Source organism: Acartia tonsa, chromosome 5, assembly GCF_053477335.1.
Source record: "Acartia tonsa isolate MP-2025a chromosome 5, ASM5347733v1, whole genome shotgun sequence".
Taxonomy (NCBI): Eukaryota; Metazoa; Arthropoda; class Copepoda; order Calanoida; family Acartiidae; genus Acartia; species Acartia tonsa.
The window spans coordinates 26,815,209-26,832,551 of record NC_137264.1 but is presented as its reverse complement, the minus strand read 5'-3'; the positions used below and the strand labels follow the sequence as shown (position 1 = coordinate 26,832,551).

The following is a 17,343-nucleotide window of genomic DNA, read 5'->3' as shown; positions in this document are numbered from 1 at the left end:
ACCGTTTGAAGACGTTTTGGAGCAGCATAGAGTATTATGTAGGGATAGGTTTCGTGATGATTTCCCTTGAAAATAGTTTTAAAAATGGCTAAGCTGCTGAGCAGCCAGCCGTTAGCTGTTACTTTTCCAACTTTTTGTTCAATTTAGGGAAAATAGACCTACTAAGGATTACTCATACAAAATTCCAGATCAAAATTCGAATTCTAAGTGCCATTTGCTCACTGATTACGAGATGGTTGCATTAAAAACCCCTATATTGTAGTGGTCTGGTTAAGATTGGGAATTTCAAACTAAATTTTTACAGTAATGGACTGTGCCCGCATATGTTAAACACGGCAGATTCAAAATGTGATGGTGGTTTAATCTGTATTCTCGACTAGGGCCCAAAAATCTGAACTCAGCCCATCTGTAGGCCAGGGTTATCATATTGGGCGGGCGCTTTTGGGCAAGCAGTTTTGGGCGGGCAGTTTTGGGCGGGCAGTTTTTGGCCGCCCAATATAAGGTCCTTTTCGGCAGTTTTGGGCACCCCCGTTTTAGAGGAGAGAAAAAGGGGAGGGGGTTAAAAAAGAGGGGGAGGCGGGCCTATTTTTTGGGTGTTATCCTTATACTAAAGTAACAGGATGTGTGTCTGTGTTTGTAACGAAGGATCTCGCTAACCGCTGAACCGATCGGGTTCTCCTTAAAAGGGTAGCTTCTCATAGGTTCTGGGAAGGTTTATAACTATTTTGAGGGAGGGTACCACCACCCTAAGAGAAATCGCCCCTAGAAAAAAATTACACTCCCTCAAAAACTTTTTTTATTTTTTTTTAAATGGGGGGGGGGGGGGGGGGGGAGGAAACCCAACCCACCCCCCCAATTTTTTTTTTACTTTTTCTTTTTAAATCTAATATAATAATTGGATTATCAAATTTGACTCTCCCCTCCTCAAGTGCCCCTAGAGGCCTCTAGGGCCGTAGCCGCTAGTTAACTATATAAAGGGGGGGGGGGGGGCGAAAGTGACACTTTTTGTATCCAAAACTAAAAGTCAACAAAGGAACTCAACTAAAAAAAGAGTTACAGGTCTGAGATTTTGCATGACAGTTGCTTTATAGGGGTACAATATGGAACTGTGAAGAAACGGCGGCGCAACCGCCGAAAACCGCCGTTTCCCACCGAAATTTTTTTTGCCTTTTCTCGGCGGTTTTCGGCGGTTGCCGCCGTTTTTTCACAGTTCCATATTGTACCCCTATAAAGCAACTGCCATGCAAAATGTCAGACCTGTAACTCTTTTTTTAGTTGAGTTCCTTTGTTGACTTTTAGTTTTGGTTTCAAAAAGTGTCACTTCCCCCCCCCCCCCTTAGTAAGCTTTAATGTATCTAGAGAAGGATTTCGCTAACTGCTGAACTGATATGGTTCTCCTTTCCAGTGGAGCCTTAATAGGTCCTGAGGTGGTTTTAGGCTATTTTATTTCTAATAATAAGTCTAGGTATGGTTTTAGGCTATTTTATATCCTTTTTATATGCTTTTTATGACATTTGCCCAAAAAGGGTGCCCAAAACCACTTTTGGGCGCCCAAAACCCACCTAAAACCCTTTTGGGCAATTGGGCCGCCCAACATCAAAAAAGTGCCCAATTCGAAAACCCTGCTGTAGGCGAGGTAGAGTTACACAATTTGTGTGGGATACTATTAGATACATAAGTAAGATACTAGAAAAGACTAGAGCTGTCTATCTGAAATGGCTTGGCCATAGTACTCCAGCAAAGTGAAACGTGGTAGATAATAACGTCATAAATCGTGAAAATTCGTGAAAAATTCTCGGTTCTCGACTTCAGGGACCCATATGGCACTTTAAAACTCTTTTTAGACTATGAATTGAACTGAAAACCCTAGTTGAATTGGCATACCATTTCCAAAAAGGTAAATAACATCGTTCTAGCTTAACTGTGGTCCAAATAAGACCCTCCGTGTCTGAGGGCAGCTTGAAAGGTGGGTGAATTTGAATCCTGCGGTTATTTACATTCCTAAGGAAATTTGGCTTCCAAGTAGCCCGATCTTAATTCAATTGACTGTTGGGACTGTAGCTACTTTAAAGCATGCACCAATCGACGTGCCCATACCACAAAGACCTCCCTCATTGCCACCATCAAGGAGAACTTCGCCAGCTTGGACAGGTACATTTTGACCTGGGCCTGCCGGCGGTTGAAGAGGCGGGTAGAGACGGTGATTGGCACTGGCGGCCATTTTTTAAAATCTAATAGTCATAAACCCTTGCAGTTTTTAAATTTCAATAAAATCTTTGAAATTAACGATTTTATGTTTATTTGTTTAAAGAACGGGGGGGGGGGGGGGGGGGAATAGACCTACCAAAGATTACTCATGCAAAATTTCAGATCGAAATTCGAATTCTAAGTGCCATTTACACATTGAATACGAGATGGTTGCAATAACCCCCCCCCCCCCCAGAAAAAGTCCGGATTTGTGTGGCGCACCCTGTAGGTGACTATTAAGTATCCAATTCCAAAACACTCAATAAGTTCCCTTCTTATACAAACAGGGGAAGTTGCGACTGTATTGCGACTGAGATATTTGAGTTGCTACTTGGGGACTTGAACTTGAACTCTCTCTCGAACCACTGAGCTTCGACACCCGAATTAGATTTTTATTAACCTATATTTTCTGGCAATGTAAGTTCGTAATCTTAAAATTTTTATTTTCTTATAGTCTCCTATAAAATGTCCTTAGTACAACAAATATGAAATTTAAATAAGACCTGTCAATCATGATGGCCCTATCACCATTCCAAGGCATCATGTTAGTTGGACTGTCAGCAGCTATGGCTATAGAAGGGTCTAAATGTATCTTCATTTCTCTTCCATGAACCTGGACATAGAAATGTATTTAGAGTTTCATCCATTTTTTTAAAAGGGAGGCAGGATATTAGAAGATACCTCGTAATTATCAGAAAACAAAGTATCAAGCCACCTTCGAACGTGACAATGATAAGAAATACCAAGTAGTTTCATTGTTTAAGGCAAAGATAAATTAAACAAGAAATTGTCAGGATACGTTAAAAATCGATTTAAAAACAATATGATGTTCCAACAATTTTAAAAGAAAAAAATGGCATTTGACCTTTAAATATGCAGAACTTTGTTACGAATACGACTGCACAATAAATTAATATAAAATATAAATACATCATAAGGGATAGTTTATTATAATAAATAGCAATCAATTAGGCACCAACAAAATAGTCATTATGCTGTTTTTGTGAAAATAGGTCAGCCATATAAGTTGCATATATCCAAAAAACATGATTTTCAAGTCTTGATATTTTGGAAACTACCCTAGTAGAAAATTTGAATTCTTTCAAATATATGTATCATTGTATATCCGTTTAGAATTAGATGTAGTTTAAACTATTGAACAGAAAAAAAATATGCAGTTCATTAAACTCAAGTTTAAATGCAATTCGTGCAACTACCCTTTTTCCAAATATATATTATATAAAAACAAGGATGACAACATCCATAAAAGCGAAGCTCTGAAACGGTAATACAAACAGACATTAACACTTGTAAAGCGTCAGAACTGAATAATCAGAATATAAAAGTATAAAAGGCGAATTGTACATATGCATTTGTCGAAAAACTACTTAAATACAGGTTAATGATTAAGCACATACAAACATTTTGGACTTGAATATAGAGATGCGTCGCTTATAACATTGTACAATGTTGTCCTAGGAATCAGTATGCCAAAATTCAGATCAATCGGATTATTATATTACATAAAAATTTGTTGTTAAAAATTAACATGTTTAAAATGGTCATACGGATTATTGAGTTGCTACGCTTTCTAAGTCGTACCTAACTACTACAGGAATCACCATGCAAAGTTTGAAATCGATAGGACAATTCTTACATGCCTAAATTAACGAAAAAAGCTATCCCTTCCGGACGGACGGGCCGACCCAAATTATAGAAAAGCTTCTCTTAAAAAAAAACACTTAAAAATACTAATTAAGCTAACCTGAAGGAATTGAGCAGGGTCTGTTTTAAACTTTTCATAATGACAACGTCGTCGCTCTGCGCGTTTCTGCTTGTCTACCATCAAATTCTAAACACATATATAACTAGAAAAGGCAACAACAGAATTTAATATTCGTTAAGGTTTTGTGATTTGTGAATCTCGAGCCGACACTACGCCATAAATAAAGACTGCTGCTATGTCAGGTGCGCGACATAAATATTAAGGGGGAATGCCTTGGCCCATAAACAGGCGCAACTCATTACCATGCACAGTTAGGACTTCTCAGACGAAGGTCGTGAAATCAAAGAGTTGGTTGGCTGATGGATGTTACTTAACCTAATATCCTTGGGTTTTAGAGCATCGCATCCCATTACACGCGGATGATGCTCCGGATTCTCTAGATGATCACTTAAATCGAAGGAGAATCCCGCCCTTACGAGGTAATGGTATAACGCTATCAAACATAACCCTAGTATATTCACAAACAAAAAAAAAAAATATTTAGAATCACTGCTGGAAGGTGCTTTAAATCACTCTCGTTTATGCATAAGAAACCTTAAAAAAAGAAGGACTATAAATAATATATATTATCTTAGTAAACAATAAACAGCCTAATTCTGAAAAGAAAACTACCTTCTAACACAAATAAATTAATAATAATTCAAAATGAATGGTATTATTACCTTTATTCTCCGTTCTTCTCTCCTCTGTTCATGCCACATCTTCTGTTTGTATTATATTTCTTTCTTTCTGAAACTTAAAGTAACGTATTATAAAGTAGAAGTTTTAAAAGTGTAAAAAAGACAAAAAATAAATTATTAATGAATATATAATGGTGATTTAATAAAATCAGAGTTTTAACTAGGTATCTTTAATATAAAGGCGACTGGCTTGAAAAAATATTTTTAATGGAACAAAATCTATATAAGAAAATGTTTAGATTAGGTATTCAGATCCATCCTAGAATTCTTTTTATTATAAGATGTTGTAGAACTGTGCTAGGATTGTTCCCTTTGATAATAGAATTGTAAACGAGTTTGATGTAAATAAATTATAAAACAAATAGCGATAAATTACAGTATTTTTACAGTCAAAACACTAGAGTTTTGAGATGGTGCATTATTTGCCAAATGTACCACTTTTCTGCACTACCTCTTCAATTTTGTTAATACTCTATATTTTGGTCCGTTGGGTGATTCAAGGATGCTGGATGGCCAAAAAAAGTTTCAGAGTCCTTGGATGTCTAGATATCTAGCTATCTATGAAGGTAGGTAACAAAAATTTAAAAAACACCCATTTTTTCACAATTTTAAAAATTAATTTTCTCATCAGTCTTACATCCAACCTATACATTTTATACATCAAAATGATCGTTTATTCATTTAAAAAGCGCACATGATGCTATTTTGGCCAAAACTCTAATTTTACAGGGTGTCCAACAAAAAGTGTATTTTGGATATCTAGCATAGTACCCAAAATACCTATCCGAAAACAAATTATTTTTTTTGGCTTAAATCCTGTGTTTTATCTTTGGACATATGTGGTATATATCGGTTTAAACCACCCGGTACTGTAAGGTTGTCAAATTTTACTTTTGGACACCCTGTAAATGTGATTTTTGCGTCTGTAGAGCTAAAACTTGGTCCAAATTGGCTACCTACCTATTTTTTGCAAATTACTCTAATATGTGTCTTAGTATGTTTGGCCAAAGTGTTTTCTGACCAGATCAATATTTTCCTATTTTTTGGATTTTTTTTCTTTTTAAAATTTTTTTTCTTCTATTTTTAAGTTACTTAAAACTGTCATATAGATACAGCTTTTGACTAATGACAATAATATTTGCCTATTTTACAAATTTTTACACTTTTGGGACACCCTGTGCATGTTTTTAAAAATGATTGTTTTTGCCCTTTTTAGGGGGAAGGAGTCGTTTTAGGGCCATAGACTTTTTCTTCAGTTTTGTAGAACTTTTCAAGACATATCATTTGTTATTTATGCAAAAACCGAACCGTTTTGCCGTTATTCACCGCCAAAGAAACATAAATCATGTGCATTTGAAATTCCTTTAGACAAAAATCGGTTGGATATACAAAAAATTTTACTTAACATGAAATTTAGTAAATTAAAATGCCTAAATAAAAGTATTTTAGATATTTAAGATCAATTTTCAGGTTTTCTTTGGTAAAATCTAAATTTACTAAAATTAAGATTAAGATTAAGAATTTGGCCAAAATGTGAATAGAACAAATTTTTTTTTATAAAAAAAAATTGAATTTTATTTTTAAAGAAAATATTTGTGAGAAAAAAATCGAAATTTATCGCCTTTTAAAAAAAAAATTTTATACATAGAAAAAATAGTCCGATCTTTATGAAAATTTTGTGGATATTCCCTATAACCCATACTTATTATGATTATTTATGTTTGACTGGCCGTTTGGCCATTTTTCATCGATTTTTTTTAGGTTGAAAAGACGTTACCGGATTAGCCCCACCATGGGGAAAAAGTCGGTAATTTCTTTGAGTCCAATTATGACAAACTTCTAAAAGTCCTAGGATAACGTCTTTTTAGGACCTGATAGTCTTTTCCGTAAGCTTTCTAATGGTCTTGGTTTCATTTGAAATTATTAATATTTACCCCATTTTTTTTTCAAAATAAACAATAAAAATACTGGTTTAGACCCACCTCACCCTACCTACCTTCATAGATAGCTAGATATCTATACATCCAGGGACTCTGAAACTTTTTTTTGGCCATCCAGCATCCTTGAATCACCCAACGGACCAAAATATAGAGTATTAACAAAATCAGAGAGGTAGTGCAGAAAAGTGGTACATTTGGCAAATAATGCACCAGATTTATCATCCATTGAACTTCTTATATTTATTTATAAAATGCTAAAATTGGGTTTCTAGCTGTCTAGGATGTTTCTAAATGTACAGGATCTTGTCATAGAATGTTTCCCACTTTTTTTTATTTGTCATCAATCTATGATTGCTTAAAATATTTAGCTGGGAGAATTCTAGAAAATATATCAAATTCATATTAAAAATTGAACTGTAGAAATAGAATAAGGGGGGATTTAGTTGATGTAATATCCTCAATTTAACCAGAAACAGTTCAGAAAAACTATATTTTACAAAATTCCTAATATATTGGTAAGTTCACCAGGCATTGTGATGTTTTTAGCATAAGGAGGCAATTTCTAAACTATTTGCATTTCAAACATATTTTTATGTATGCACTATTTAAAATTTTAATATTTTGTGGGTAAATACGATATATCTATTATTGATCACAACTAAAACATCTTATAATTATTTGAGCAGCAGCATTTTAAATTCGTTAACTATGAGGTTTCCTTATATTTTAGGACACCCATTAACATTGAATTAAAATGATGACTATTAAACTAGGTAAGTCATTTAGATTTTAATAAGAATGACAACATCCATGAGTAGCGTACTTACAAAAAATTTTGGGTAAAAATACGGACAAGATTTGTTGAAATCACGACATAAAATGTAAATTACATACTGGATTTTAATTGGTATAAAAAATCTTCACAAAAATCAGCTGTCTTTTTTTAATAACAGCAGAGAAAATCGTAATTCCCCCATTACGTTACGGACTGACAGACACAGTAAATTAAAGAGTAGCCATGCTAGTAAAAAATCCAGCTTAGTTTGTGAAAGTTAAACGCGTATACAAAGTATACAAGGATATCCAAGCAGAACTTGTGAAGCTTTAAGTAAATTATTTGACCTTGTTTAATAATGGGCAGCTAGACTGTTGATTCCAGCGGTTTATGTGGACGCAAAATCAATATTTATAATCCAGCTTTAATATCACTGTATGCTAGTTCTTTCTAGGGATGGCAATCCGTCCAATATTTGGACCGGATTCGGATTCTTACAAGAATCCGTCCAAAAAATGGCGGATTCCCGCGGATTCCGGATTCTTATTTTTAGCGGATTCCGGATTCGGATTCTAGCAATATATTATAAGGCTTTTTGAAAAAATTAAAAAATTTAAGAGCTACATTGGTATGTCCTAAAAATTAATGTTCTTGGTGTTCTCTATAATTTTCTTCCGAGTATCGAACCAGGTTTTAAAAGATTTTATATATACCTAATGATGATAATCTTTGCCTTCAAAAAGGGGGAGTTGAAAGAAAAAACTCAAGACGCTAATTTCAGCCTACCAATTAATCTATTAAAAATCGGATTCCAGATTCAGATTCCAAAATTGATTAAAAATTGGGCGGATTCCGGATCTCAGATTCGGATTGCCAACCCTAGTTCTTTCATTCCAAATGTTTGAAGACATATTTAATCTTAGATTTACAAATAAAATTGGTACACCTTACAGACGCTAACTTTTACATAAGGAAGGTTAATGTTCAATGTGAACAAACAAAAAAGTATGAGAGGAAACTATACAAATCAAAAGATATTCCATATTTCACCTCCCATTGTTGTAATAATATAACTATTATTAAAACATTTTTACTTTACCTATACTAGAAAAAAAGTATTTTTAAATTTCTAAATCGTTATGAAATATTATTAGATTTAAATCCAGTTATATTGTTATGTAATCTCAAATTCATATTTAATTTAAACATTGTTTCGATAAACAGAGCATGTAGATAATAAACAAATGAAAATCTTACAAAACCGAAAACGGTCATAACACACATAGACAGAAAATCGTCCCGCACTGAAAAAATATTTATACAATTTTGACCCCCAGTCAATATGTCCTTGATTTATGCAAAAAAATGACCCATACTAATTATTTTTTCTGTAATGCAAAATTGCGACATCAGCACTGCAAAGTTTTCAAAATCTGAAATTCCAGGTAATATGGAGGAGGGAGGGGTGTGAAAAATATGTTAAAGGAGAAAAATATGAAAAAAAATATTAATAAAGTTTACTGAATATATAAGCTGAGCGTAGCTCAAATTTTGTGCACAGTGCACCATGCAAAAAGATGGACATAAAATGCAGATAAATTAGGTATAGTTAGTTAGAGATATAATAAGGAAGAGTAGCTTTATAGAACACGCTTTGCTTCACATAATTATAGAATAAAGAATACATTACCAAAAATTCACAAAGAAATACAGAAAAAAAACTATCTCAGGTATGTAAATAGGTACTTAATTTGAAGAAAAAAAAATTTAAAAAGTTTAATGGTATAGTTCCACGAATTGCATTTGAACCTAAGTTAAGGATCCAAGCAAGTCAAATTAAAAAGACAGTTTTCTTTATATGATATTATTTGCATTTTAACAGCATATAAGGGGGGGGGGGGGGTTAATGCAACCATCTCGTAATCAGTGAGCAAATGGCACTTACAATTCGAATTTCGATCTGAAATTTTGCATGAGTAATCCTTTGTAGGTCTATTTTCCCTAAATCGAACAAAAAGTTGAAAAAGTAACGGCTAACGGCTCAGCCGTTTAGCCGTTTTTTTTGGCTATTTTTAAGGCAAATCTGCCATAAGTTATATAGAAATCAACTTTTTCAAACATATTTTTGCTTTAAATTGTGAAATGATACAAAAAAACATTTTTAGATTTATAGTACCAGCAACTAGCGGCTAGAATTGTTTGAAAACGTTTTGGAGCAGCATAGAGTATTATGTGGAGATAGGATTCGTGATAATTTCCCTTGAAAAAAGTTATAAAAATGGCTAAACTGCTGAGCCGCCAGCCGTTAGCCGTTACTATTCCAACTTTTTGCTCAATTTAGGGAAAATAGACCTACCAAGGATTACTCATGCAAAATTCCAGATCAAAATTCGAATTCTAAGTGCCATTTGCTCACTGATTACGAGATGGTTGCATTAAAACCCCCCTTTAAAAATTAAAATATTCTACAAAGTAGTTTACAAAACCTAACTTATACTTTTGTTATAAAAGCAACTTTAAATGCGTCTTATTCAACCAAATAAACATAATAGTATTAGTGGTAGTTTTCATTCAACACTTACAACTTCAGCGAACAATTGACAACAAACACAACCATAAATTGTTGGTTTAATTGTGTTACTACAAAAACGTCCAGATCGGTGTTCTTTCTTTGTTTGATTATATTAATAACTACCTGTCAAATTCTTCAATTTAAATAGTAAAATATTATGTATTATTAATAATCACTTGTTGAATGCAATACGAGGAACTATATTTTTAACCGTTTAATTTTAAATCATTCTAATTAGGCCATTTTGTAAGAAATTCAAAAATCTATATATAACCTACCTATTCTTTTGACATAAATTAAGAGAAAATGGAGTGAAGAAGAGGGAAATAAATTAAACTTTGTTGGAACATAAACACCTGATATATTGTTAATTTATTCTTAGACAAGAAACCATTAATTTCTTTTGACAATAATTCTTTCGTCTCTCGTATCATTATAAACATCGGATTCGGGAAGAACAATATCAATATGGATAATTTTGATTACAGGGTAGTATCAAGATATAATATATAAAATCTTTTTAATAACCAGGTATTTATCTAAAGTTTCATAATAAAGGCATGGAATAATATTTTAGTCGATAAAAAGAAAATTTTGTTTACTATTTAATCTAAGTACCTATTATTGTTCAATGTTCATGTTATCTTTGTATAATAAAAAGGTAGATTATTATATAAACGTTTTAAATAATCCATAATTTCATATTTTAAATATGAAAATAGGATCCCTAATACTGTTTAAAATCACCGATATACTATCGAGAACGGTTCCATTGGAATTCAGTCCACACGGGATTCAACCCACGGAATTCAGCCCAGCGGGATTCAACCCAATGGTATTCAGCCCACACGGGATTCAACCCACAATATTCAGCCCACCCGGAATTCAGCCCACATGGGACTCAACCCATGGAATTCATTCCATACGGGACTCAATCCACGGAATTCAGTCCATACGGAACTCAACCCACGGAATTCAATTCATACGGGACTCAACCCTCGGAAATCAGTCGATACGGAACTCAACCCACGGAATTCAGTCCATACGGGACTCAACCCATAGAATTCAGTCCACACGGGATTCAACCCATTTTATATCTAAAATTACCAGTATTAAAAAATTTATTTTTTTTAAATTTGAGAACTAAATTTTTACAAAATTTAAAAAAAAGTTTTGAAAAAAGTTTAAGTAAAATTTTTTTTACTGTAGAAATTATTTGATAAAATATGCTTTATAAAAAATTTGAGAAAAAAAGAATTATTTTCTAAAAATTTGTTTCTCAAATTTGAAAAAAAAATTATTTGTTTTTAAAACTGAGAATTTAGTCCACACGGAATTCAACCCAATTATATATATAAAATTCTCAGTTTTAAAACCAAATAAGTTTTTTTCAAATTTGAGAAACAAATTTTTAGAAAATAATCCTTTTTCTAAAATTTTTTTATAAATCATATTTTATAAAATAATTTCTACAGAAAAAAATTACATAAACTTTTTAAAAAAAATTTCTAAAAATTTTGTTCTCAAATTTTAAAAAAAATATTTTTTTTCGAACTGGTAATTTTACATATATAATGGGTTGAAACCCGTGTGGACTAAATTCCGTGGAATGAGTCCCGTATGGACTGAATTACGTGGGTTGAGTCCCGTATGGACTGAATTACGTGGGTTGAGTCCCGTATGGACTGAATTCCGTCGGTTGAGTCCCGTATGGACTGAATACCATGGGTTGAATCCCATGTGGGCTGAATACCGTGGGTTGAATCCCGTGTGGGCTGAATACCGTTGGGTTGAATCCCGCTAGACTGAATTCCGTGGGTTGAATCCCGTGTGGGCTGAATTCCAATGGAACCATTGAGAACATATAAATACAAATATCACACACTTAAGCTTTCATATGTGATGCTAGGGGGGGGAGTTTTGACACATTTGTGTAAACAGTGAGTATAGGCCTTATCTTTGGACAGACAGGATAGGTTATTATGGATAAAATCATTCTTATATGATAAATTTTCACAGGTTTCAAATTTTTTTGGATAGGCCTCGGCCCTCCACAAGCTTAAGTAAAGATTTTTTAAAAATTTAAGAGTTAGAGGTCACCTTATGAAACAAAAAATGGATATTTTTTCTTTAAATATGTGAATAACATTCAAACAGATGCATATTTGGTTTGATAAGTTGACCTTTGACTCTTAAGAATTTTTAAAAATTTTTTACCTGTACAGAGACCACCTGGAAGCCTGCAGCTCCTGATCCTGGAGGCTTATTTAAAAAATCTTAAAACTTTGGGAAAATTATCATATAAGAATTTTTATCCCTTATAACAGTTCAAAAATAAAGCCCATACTCACTGTTTACGCAAATGCGTCAAAACTCCCCCCCACCCTCCCTTATTGAGTATGTGAATAAGAAAAAGTATTTAGTTTTGAAATACTACAGAAAACTATTTAATTGTATATGTATACGGTTTTAGATCAATTTTATCCAAACAACTTTTGGATTTTATCGATTTAAGATGAAGGTGGAGACGAGATATTCCTCAGATTATCCAGCATAGCATAATCGCCAATCACGGGATAGCCCTGATTGCTACCACCGACAGAGCTACTACTCAAAGGCTTATTTCCACCACTTGCAGTATTTAAAAGGCTTGGACTGATGGCGCCGCCTATTAATTGGTTAAAAGGCAATGAAGTTGCAGATGAGGATGGAGGGAAGGATGAAGGAGACTGTGAGCTGGAACTACTTGTTACTGAACCAGATCCTTTGTCACGTCTTCCAGTTGCAGGTATTGAACCTTGATGGATGTTGGGCTGTTGAGTGGACGCCATAAGACCTCCAGCATTTGTAGGGCCAGAATCCAGGCTGACATGACCTAAACCATCAACAATGACACCGTTGACAAGATTAACAGCTTGGCGGGCACCCTGCAGTAATCAATATAATATGCATGGACCGACAACAATTTTAAAGGATAAATTGCAATTTTATTTCTTCATAATTAAGGTTCTTTTTGTCCATTGAAGAAAGGATAATAATTACAAGGGTAGATTTAGTATGTTCATTCATTGATAAGAATTCTCTTGCACTTTGATAACGAATAAAATTAATTTGCTGTCTTTGAGACTTTTTTAATCCATAGTTTTTATATTCATTCCTGCAAATCTACTTGCTGCCAATACTCCTCACTTGGGGAGGTGGTAAGGCCACCAGGCGGTGCGGCGGGGGCTACACCAGTGTAACGGAAATATGGGTTCTTCAGGTCCAGTGTGTTGGTAGAACTTGTTGCAGTTCCTTCGATTCTACAGAAAGAGTTTACAATATAGTTTTATATTATACTTTTTCATGCGTTCATGGACATTGGCCAATACTAAACAGTTCAAGATTTCTTTTCAAACAAACTTACTGACAGAACTTATTACTTTCATAAAAAATAAAGGAATTCAACTAAAATGGCGGTTCAAGATTAGCTTTAATGAGTTACAATGTGGAACTGTGGGTTAACAATCTGATTTGGCGTAAAATAGCAAACAAACGGTTGAAGATACTTGAACGTCAGATCTTACTGTAACAAATACCACGTCAAATAACACAGGCCTAGGGCCAATTCATTTTTGATATGTTCCTATGTGCTTTAGATTTAGTTATAAAACGGGGCATATCTGACCCCCCAATAATTTTTCTATCTAATTTTGTGCTTGAAAAAAATAGATATATTTAAATCCAGCATTTGTAAAACCCTTACCTGCACTCGATAGTAAGATCATAGCTCTGCTTGGCATTTGCAACCATAAGAACACGCCCAGTCAGAAGTTGACCCTGCTTGGCAAAAATAGGCTTGGACAGCATGCAGCGTACCTAAGATAAGTTAAAAATTAAATAGTCGTACAAATTTTAAAAAAGGACAGAAAATATTCTAACTAAAATGATTACTTTAAAGTTTCGGCGTTAGCAGCGTATAGAACCTCAAAACATTGTGTTCAGAAGATGATATAATAATATTCTAAAAACGATTAGGGTACCGTGGGGTTATTCCGGTCACTTTTTTGCTTCAACCTAAAATAAAACATACTTCCCAAAACGTTTTCCCGTTTTTTTTTATCGCAAATGAATGATATGGCAATAACGAAGAAGCCTGTCTTGGTCCCATTAAGATCTCGCAACTAGAAGTCAGTCAAAAATCGGTCTAAAGGGCGGCGGGTGGCCTATACCGGAATTACCTGACGCGTGGGGTAATTCCGGTAATTTGACTTGGGGGGGGGGAGGTGGGTGGTACACCCCCTTAATTTTTTAAAAACATTTTAAACTAGAGGAGAAAGCTGAGGGCATTAGCTTTCTAACGGTACTAGTCGCATGCAGATCGGACAATTTTTTGACCACTTTTTCCGCACTTGAAAAAAGTCGGTCGAATCGCAAAAAAAACATCATTTTTTTCATGTAAACTTTTTTAACAAGGATGACAACATCCATAAGTAGCGAAGCACAAAAATCGTAGATGGGAATGTGTACAAGTAGATTTAAAGTGTATTTTTAAAATCAAGAATAGATTAATCGGAGAAAACCTTTTTTTATTTTGTATGATGACGACATAAAAGATGCTCATAACAATGGGAAAAATTATTTTGATACGGATATCCCAAAAAGTTTGAAAATTGTACCAAAAACAACGAAGATATGGAGAAATATGTATAACATATAAAAATAGCCCAAAACCTGCTGAAAGACAGTCTGACTGCCTTGTTTGTTTTCATAAAAGTACAGGAAATTTAATTTTGATACATATAACTGAAAAAAATGTGAAAATTGCACCATAAACACCAAAGATATAGAGAAAAATGTCAAAAATATAAAATAGCCTAAAACCTGCAAAAAGGTAGTCGAACCGTCATGGTTGTTTTCTTTAATTGACGGGAAATTTAATTTTAATATCTCAAACTGAAAAAATTTTGAATATCTGGAGATGCGACATCAAAATTTCAAAGTTCTTTGAACGTACAGACAAGATTCTTATAGAAATGCTTCGCATCTAGTTCACTTTATTTATACCCTCTATAAAATTAACACAATATACTTTAGTCTAAATATTGATTGACAGTTTATAGCAATTATCTCGCGCACTACAGGGCATAAGACAGATAATATGGTCAGCCCTCAGGCAGTTTTAATGTGCTTTTATGCATTTTCAAGCCTATTATTACCAATATAACATTATATATGGGTAATACTAGCCTATCCATGGTAATCTATATGTGATTGAATATTGTTATATGCTTATATAAAACATTATATCTATTGTTAAAGTAATCATGTAACCATTATGTAAAACTAAGTATACCTACAGCCATAGCTACATTTACGTCACAAGTTTAACATACAAACACCTTATTAAACAGACAAGGACTAGATCCTGGTAAATAGTTGTCTTTATAACTTGCACCTCTTAAAATCAGTCAGTTATTCATTAACTCTTGAACTATTAAGTTCTTCTCCTGGCTTAAAGGTAATAATCTTAGTTAATTTAGCATGCATTGTAGTTTAAAGGGGACTATCCATGAACAAGAGCAAGTGATTCTTAGCAACTTCCAGCTTTGATCCATAGCATTTTTTTAGTTAATATATTAAGTTTATGTTTAATATTTGGTTTATCGACTAAAAATTATGTTTCACCATAGTATTATATGGAAAAAACTTTGAAATGTAAACTATTTTCCAGTGCACTATCATTAAATGTTTTGTTGAGTTCAAACTGTTGTTAAAAGCTTAGACACAAAAGTATATTATTTTGATTAAAAATGTATATTTAGAAGAAGGGTTGGTAGCTTGTAATATTACATTTTAAACAGTTTAGGTAATTAATGTACTTTTACAATTTACAGCATTTGATGCTTTTATTTTATTTTGTCATTTGAACTTAACAAAGCATTTGATGATATTGAATCAAAAAATAGTTTACATTTCAAATTTTTTTTCATATAAAACCATGGTGAAGCATAATTTTTAGTCAATAAACCGAATATTAAACATAAACCTATTATATTCACTAAAAAATACTATGGATCAATGCTGGAAGGTGCTTAGAATCACTTGCTCCTGTTCGTGGATAGTCCCCTTTAGGTTCCTTAGTACTTAGCATGAATTGTGCCTAGGTCTTATGTTAGAGGTCTAACACTATGCACAATTAGATGCTTTGGCCTTAAAGCACTCTCCCGTCCTACACTACTTATGTTTATTATCTCCTATCCTGTATCTTTCATACTTAACTGATTCACTTGTAATATAAATACACTTTATAAAACCATCTTCCTTCTTATGTACTTGATATACTTATATGATATAGATCAAACATCATAACCAGCCATTTATTCTTAATTTAAAGCAATATATTACCGTGCATGGGTATTTGTTGAACAGCCACGGGTTCAACCAAATTCATATTATACTTGTGGGAATAAAAGGAAAAGCATTCTTCACTGACAAGCCGACTTTGAGAATGTCTATGTGTATTGCAGTAAAAGTAGGATTTTAGTAGTACTCATAGAAGAGCGATCTTTATACCGCAGATTTAGAACAAGTGCCCCATTCGCACTACCATATCGAACCATAAACACCAAAGATATGAAGAAAAATTACAAAAATATAAAAATTAGCCTAAAACCTGCTAAAGAGGGGTCTGACTGGCATTTAAGTTTTATACTTAATTATGCTCCATATTACTGGGAATGTTGACAAGAAATTTCAGCCTTCTATCTTAAACAGGAGCAGAGAAAATCATGTTTCCCCTATTCTATCTCAGATGGACAGACATTTCGAATTATAGAGTAGCTTCGCTACTAAAAATCCTACTTTTTATTTTATGATTATATTTTTTTAAGCTTTATACATAAATTAGAGGCAATTTCTGATTCGCAGGTCTTGGAATTTTGTGAAAAAAGTGATTTTTACCCCAAAATTTTTTAATTTAAAAAATCCTGCCAGTTTTGATAGCAGTTCTCGATACATTTTTTCTTGTCTCAAATTGGCTAGGATTGACCTACAACAAGGGTGGTTAAGGTGCAGAATTACATGCCTGACAATAAACTCGAGATGATATGGGTCTAACTCTAATATTTCAACATATTTTATGCAACAGGAATTTTGAAAAATACAAAATCTTAAATATGTACTTTAAATATTGGAGATAGAACCCATATCCTGTAGAGGTTTTTGTTAGGGCATGCAAAGAGCTTTCTATAGACACCCTAATTCCTGCAGATATGGCTCAGTGGTTTAACGTCCGCTTATCTGTTGGGGAGGTGTCGAGTTCGAGTCCCCAGGCCGCATCAATACTAAAGATGTAAAAATTA

At 33.5% G+C, this 17,343-nt stretch overlaps 2 protein-coding genes across 22 annotated transcripts in view; both read right to left on the bottom strand.

Annotated features, from left to right (window-relative positions):
• Positions 1–4,825, bottom strand: part of LOC145319155 (uncharacterized) — a 52,108-nt gene extending 47,283 nt beyond the window's left edge. For all 9 annotated transcript variants that reach the window (XM_080161037.1, XM_080161044.1, XM_080161045.1 and 6 more), the window contains exons 1-3: positions 4,696–4,825; positions 4,013–4,099; positions 2,751–2,860 (exon numbers count right to left, since the gene is read on the bottom strand). In XM_080161037.1, the coding sequence (XP_080017163.1) occupies positions 2,751–2,860; positions 4,013–4,099; positions 4,696–4,734 (236 nt within the window). In that variant the 5' untranslated portion in view covers positions 4,735–4,825. The remainder of the gene's footprint in view (positions 1–2,750; positions 2,861–4,012; positions 4,100–4,695) is intronic.
• The window catches only part of Art4 (arginine methyltransferase 4), a 39,399-nt gene continuing 26,824 nt past the window's right edge, over positions 4,769–17,343 (bottom strand). The window contains exons 9-16 of one of the 13 annotated variants that reach the window (XM_080161048.1): positions 13,746–13,858; positions 13,163–13,302; positions 12,385–12,932; positions 11,853–11,905; positions 10,619–10,754; positions 9,119–9,153; positions 8,307–8,680; positions 4,769–7,878 (exon numbers count right to left, since the gene is read on the bottom strand). In XM_080161048.1, the coding sequence (XP_080017174.1) occupies positions 12,511–12,932; positions 13,163–13,302; positions 13,746–13,858 (675 nt within the window). In that variant the 3' untranslated portion in view covers positions 4,769–7,878; positions 8,307–8,680; positions 9,119–9,153; ... (1 more) ...; positions 11,853–11,905; positions 12,385–12,510. Of the gene's footprint in view, positions 8,681–9,118; positions 9,174–10,618; positions 10,755–11,852; positions 11,906–12,384; positions 12,933–13,162; positions 13,303–13,745; positions 13,859–17,343 lie in introns of all 13 variants that reach the window. The other 12 variants (XM_080161047.1, XM_080161050.1, XM_080161049.1 and 9 more) reach the window with 12 other exon arrangements.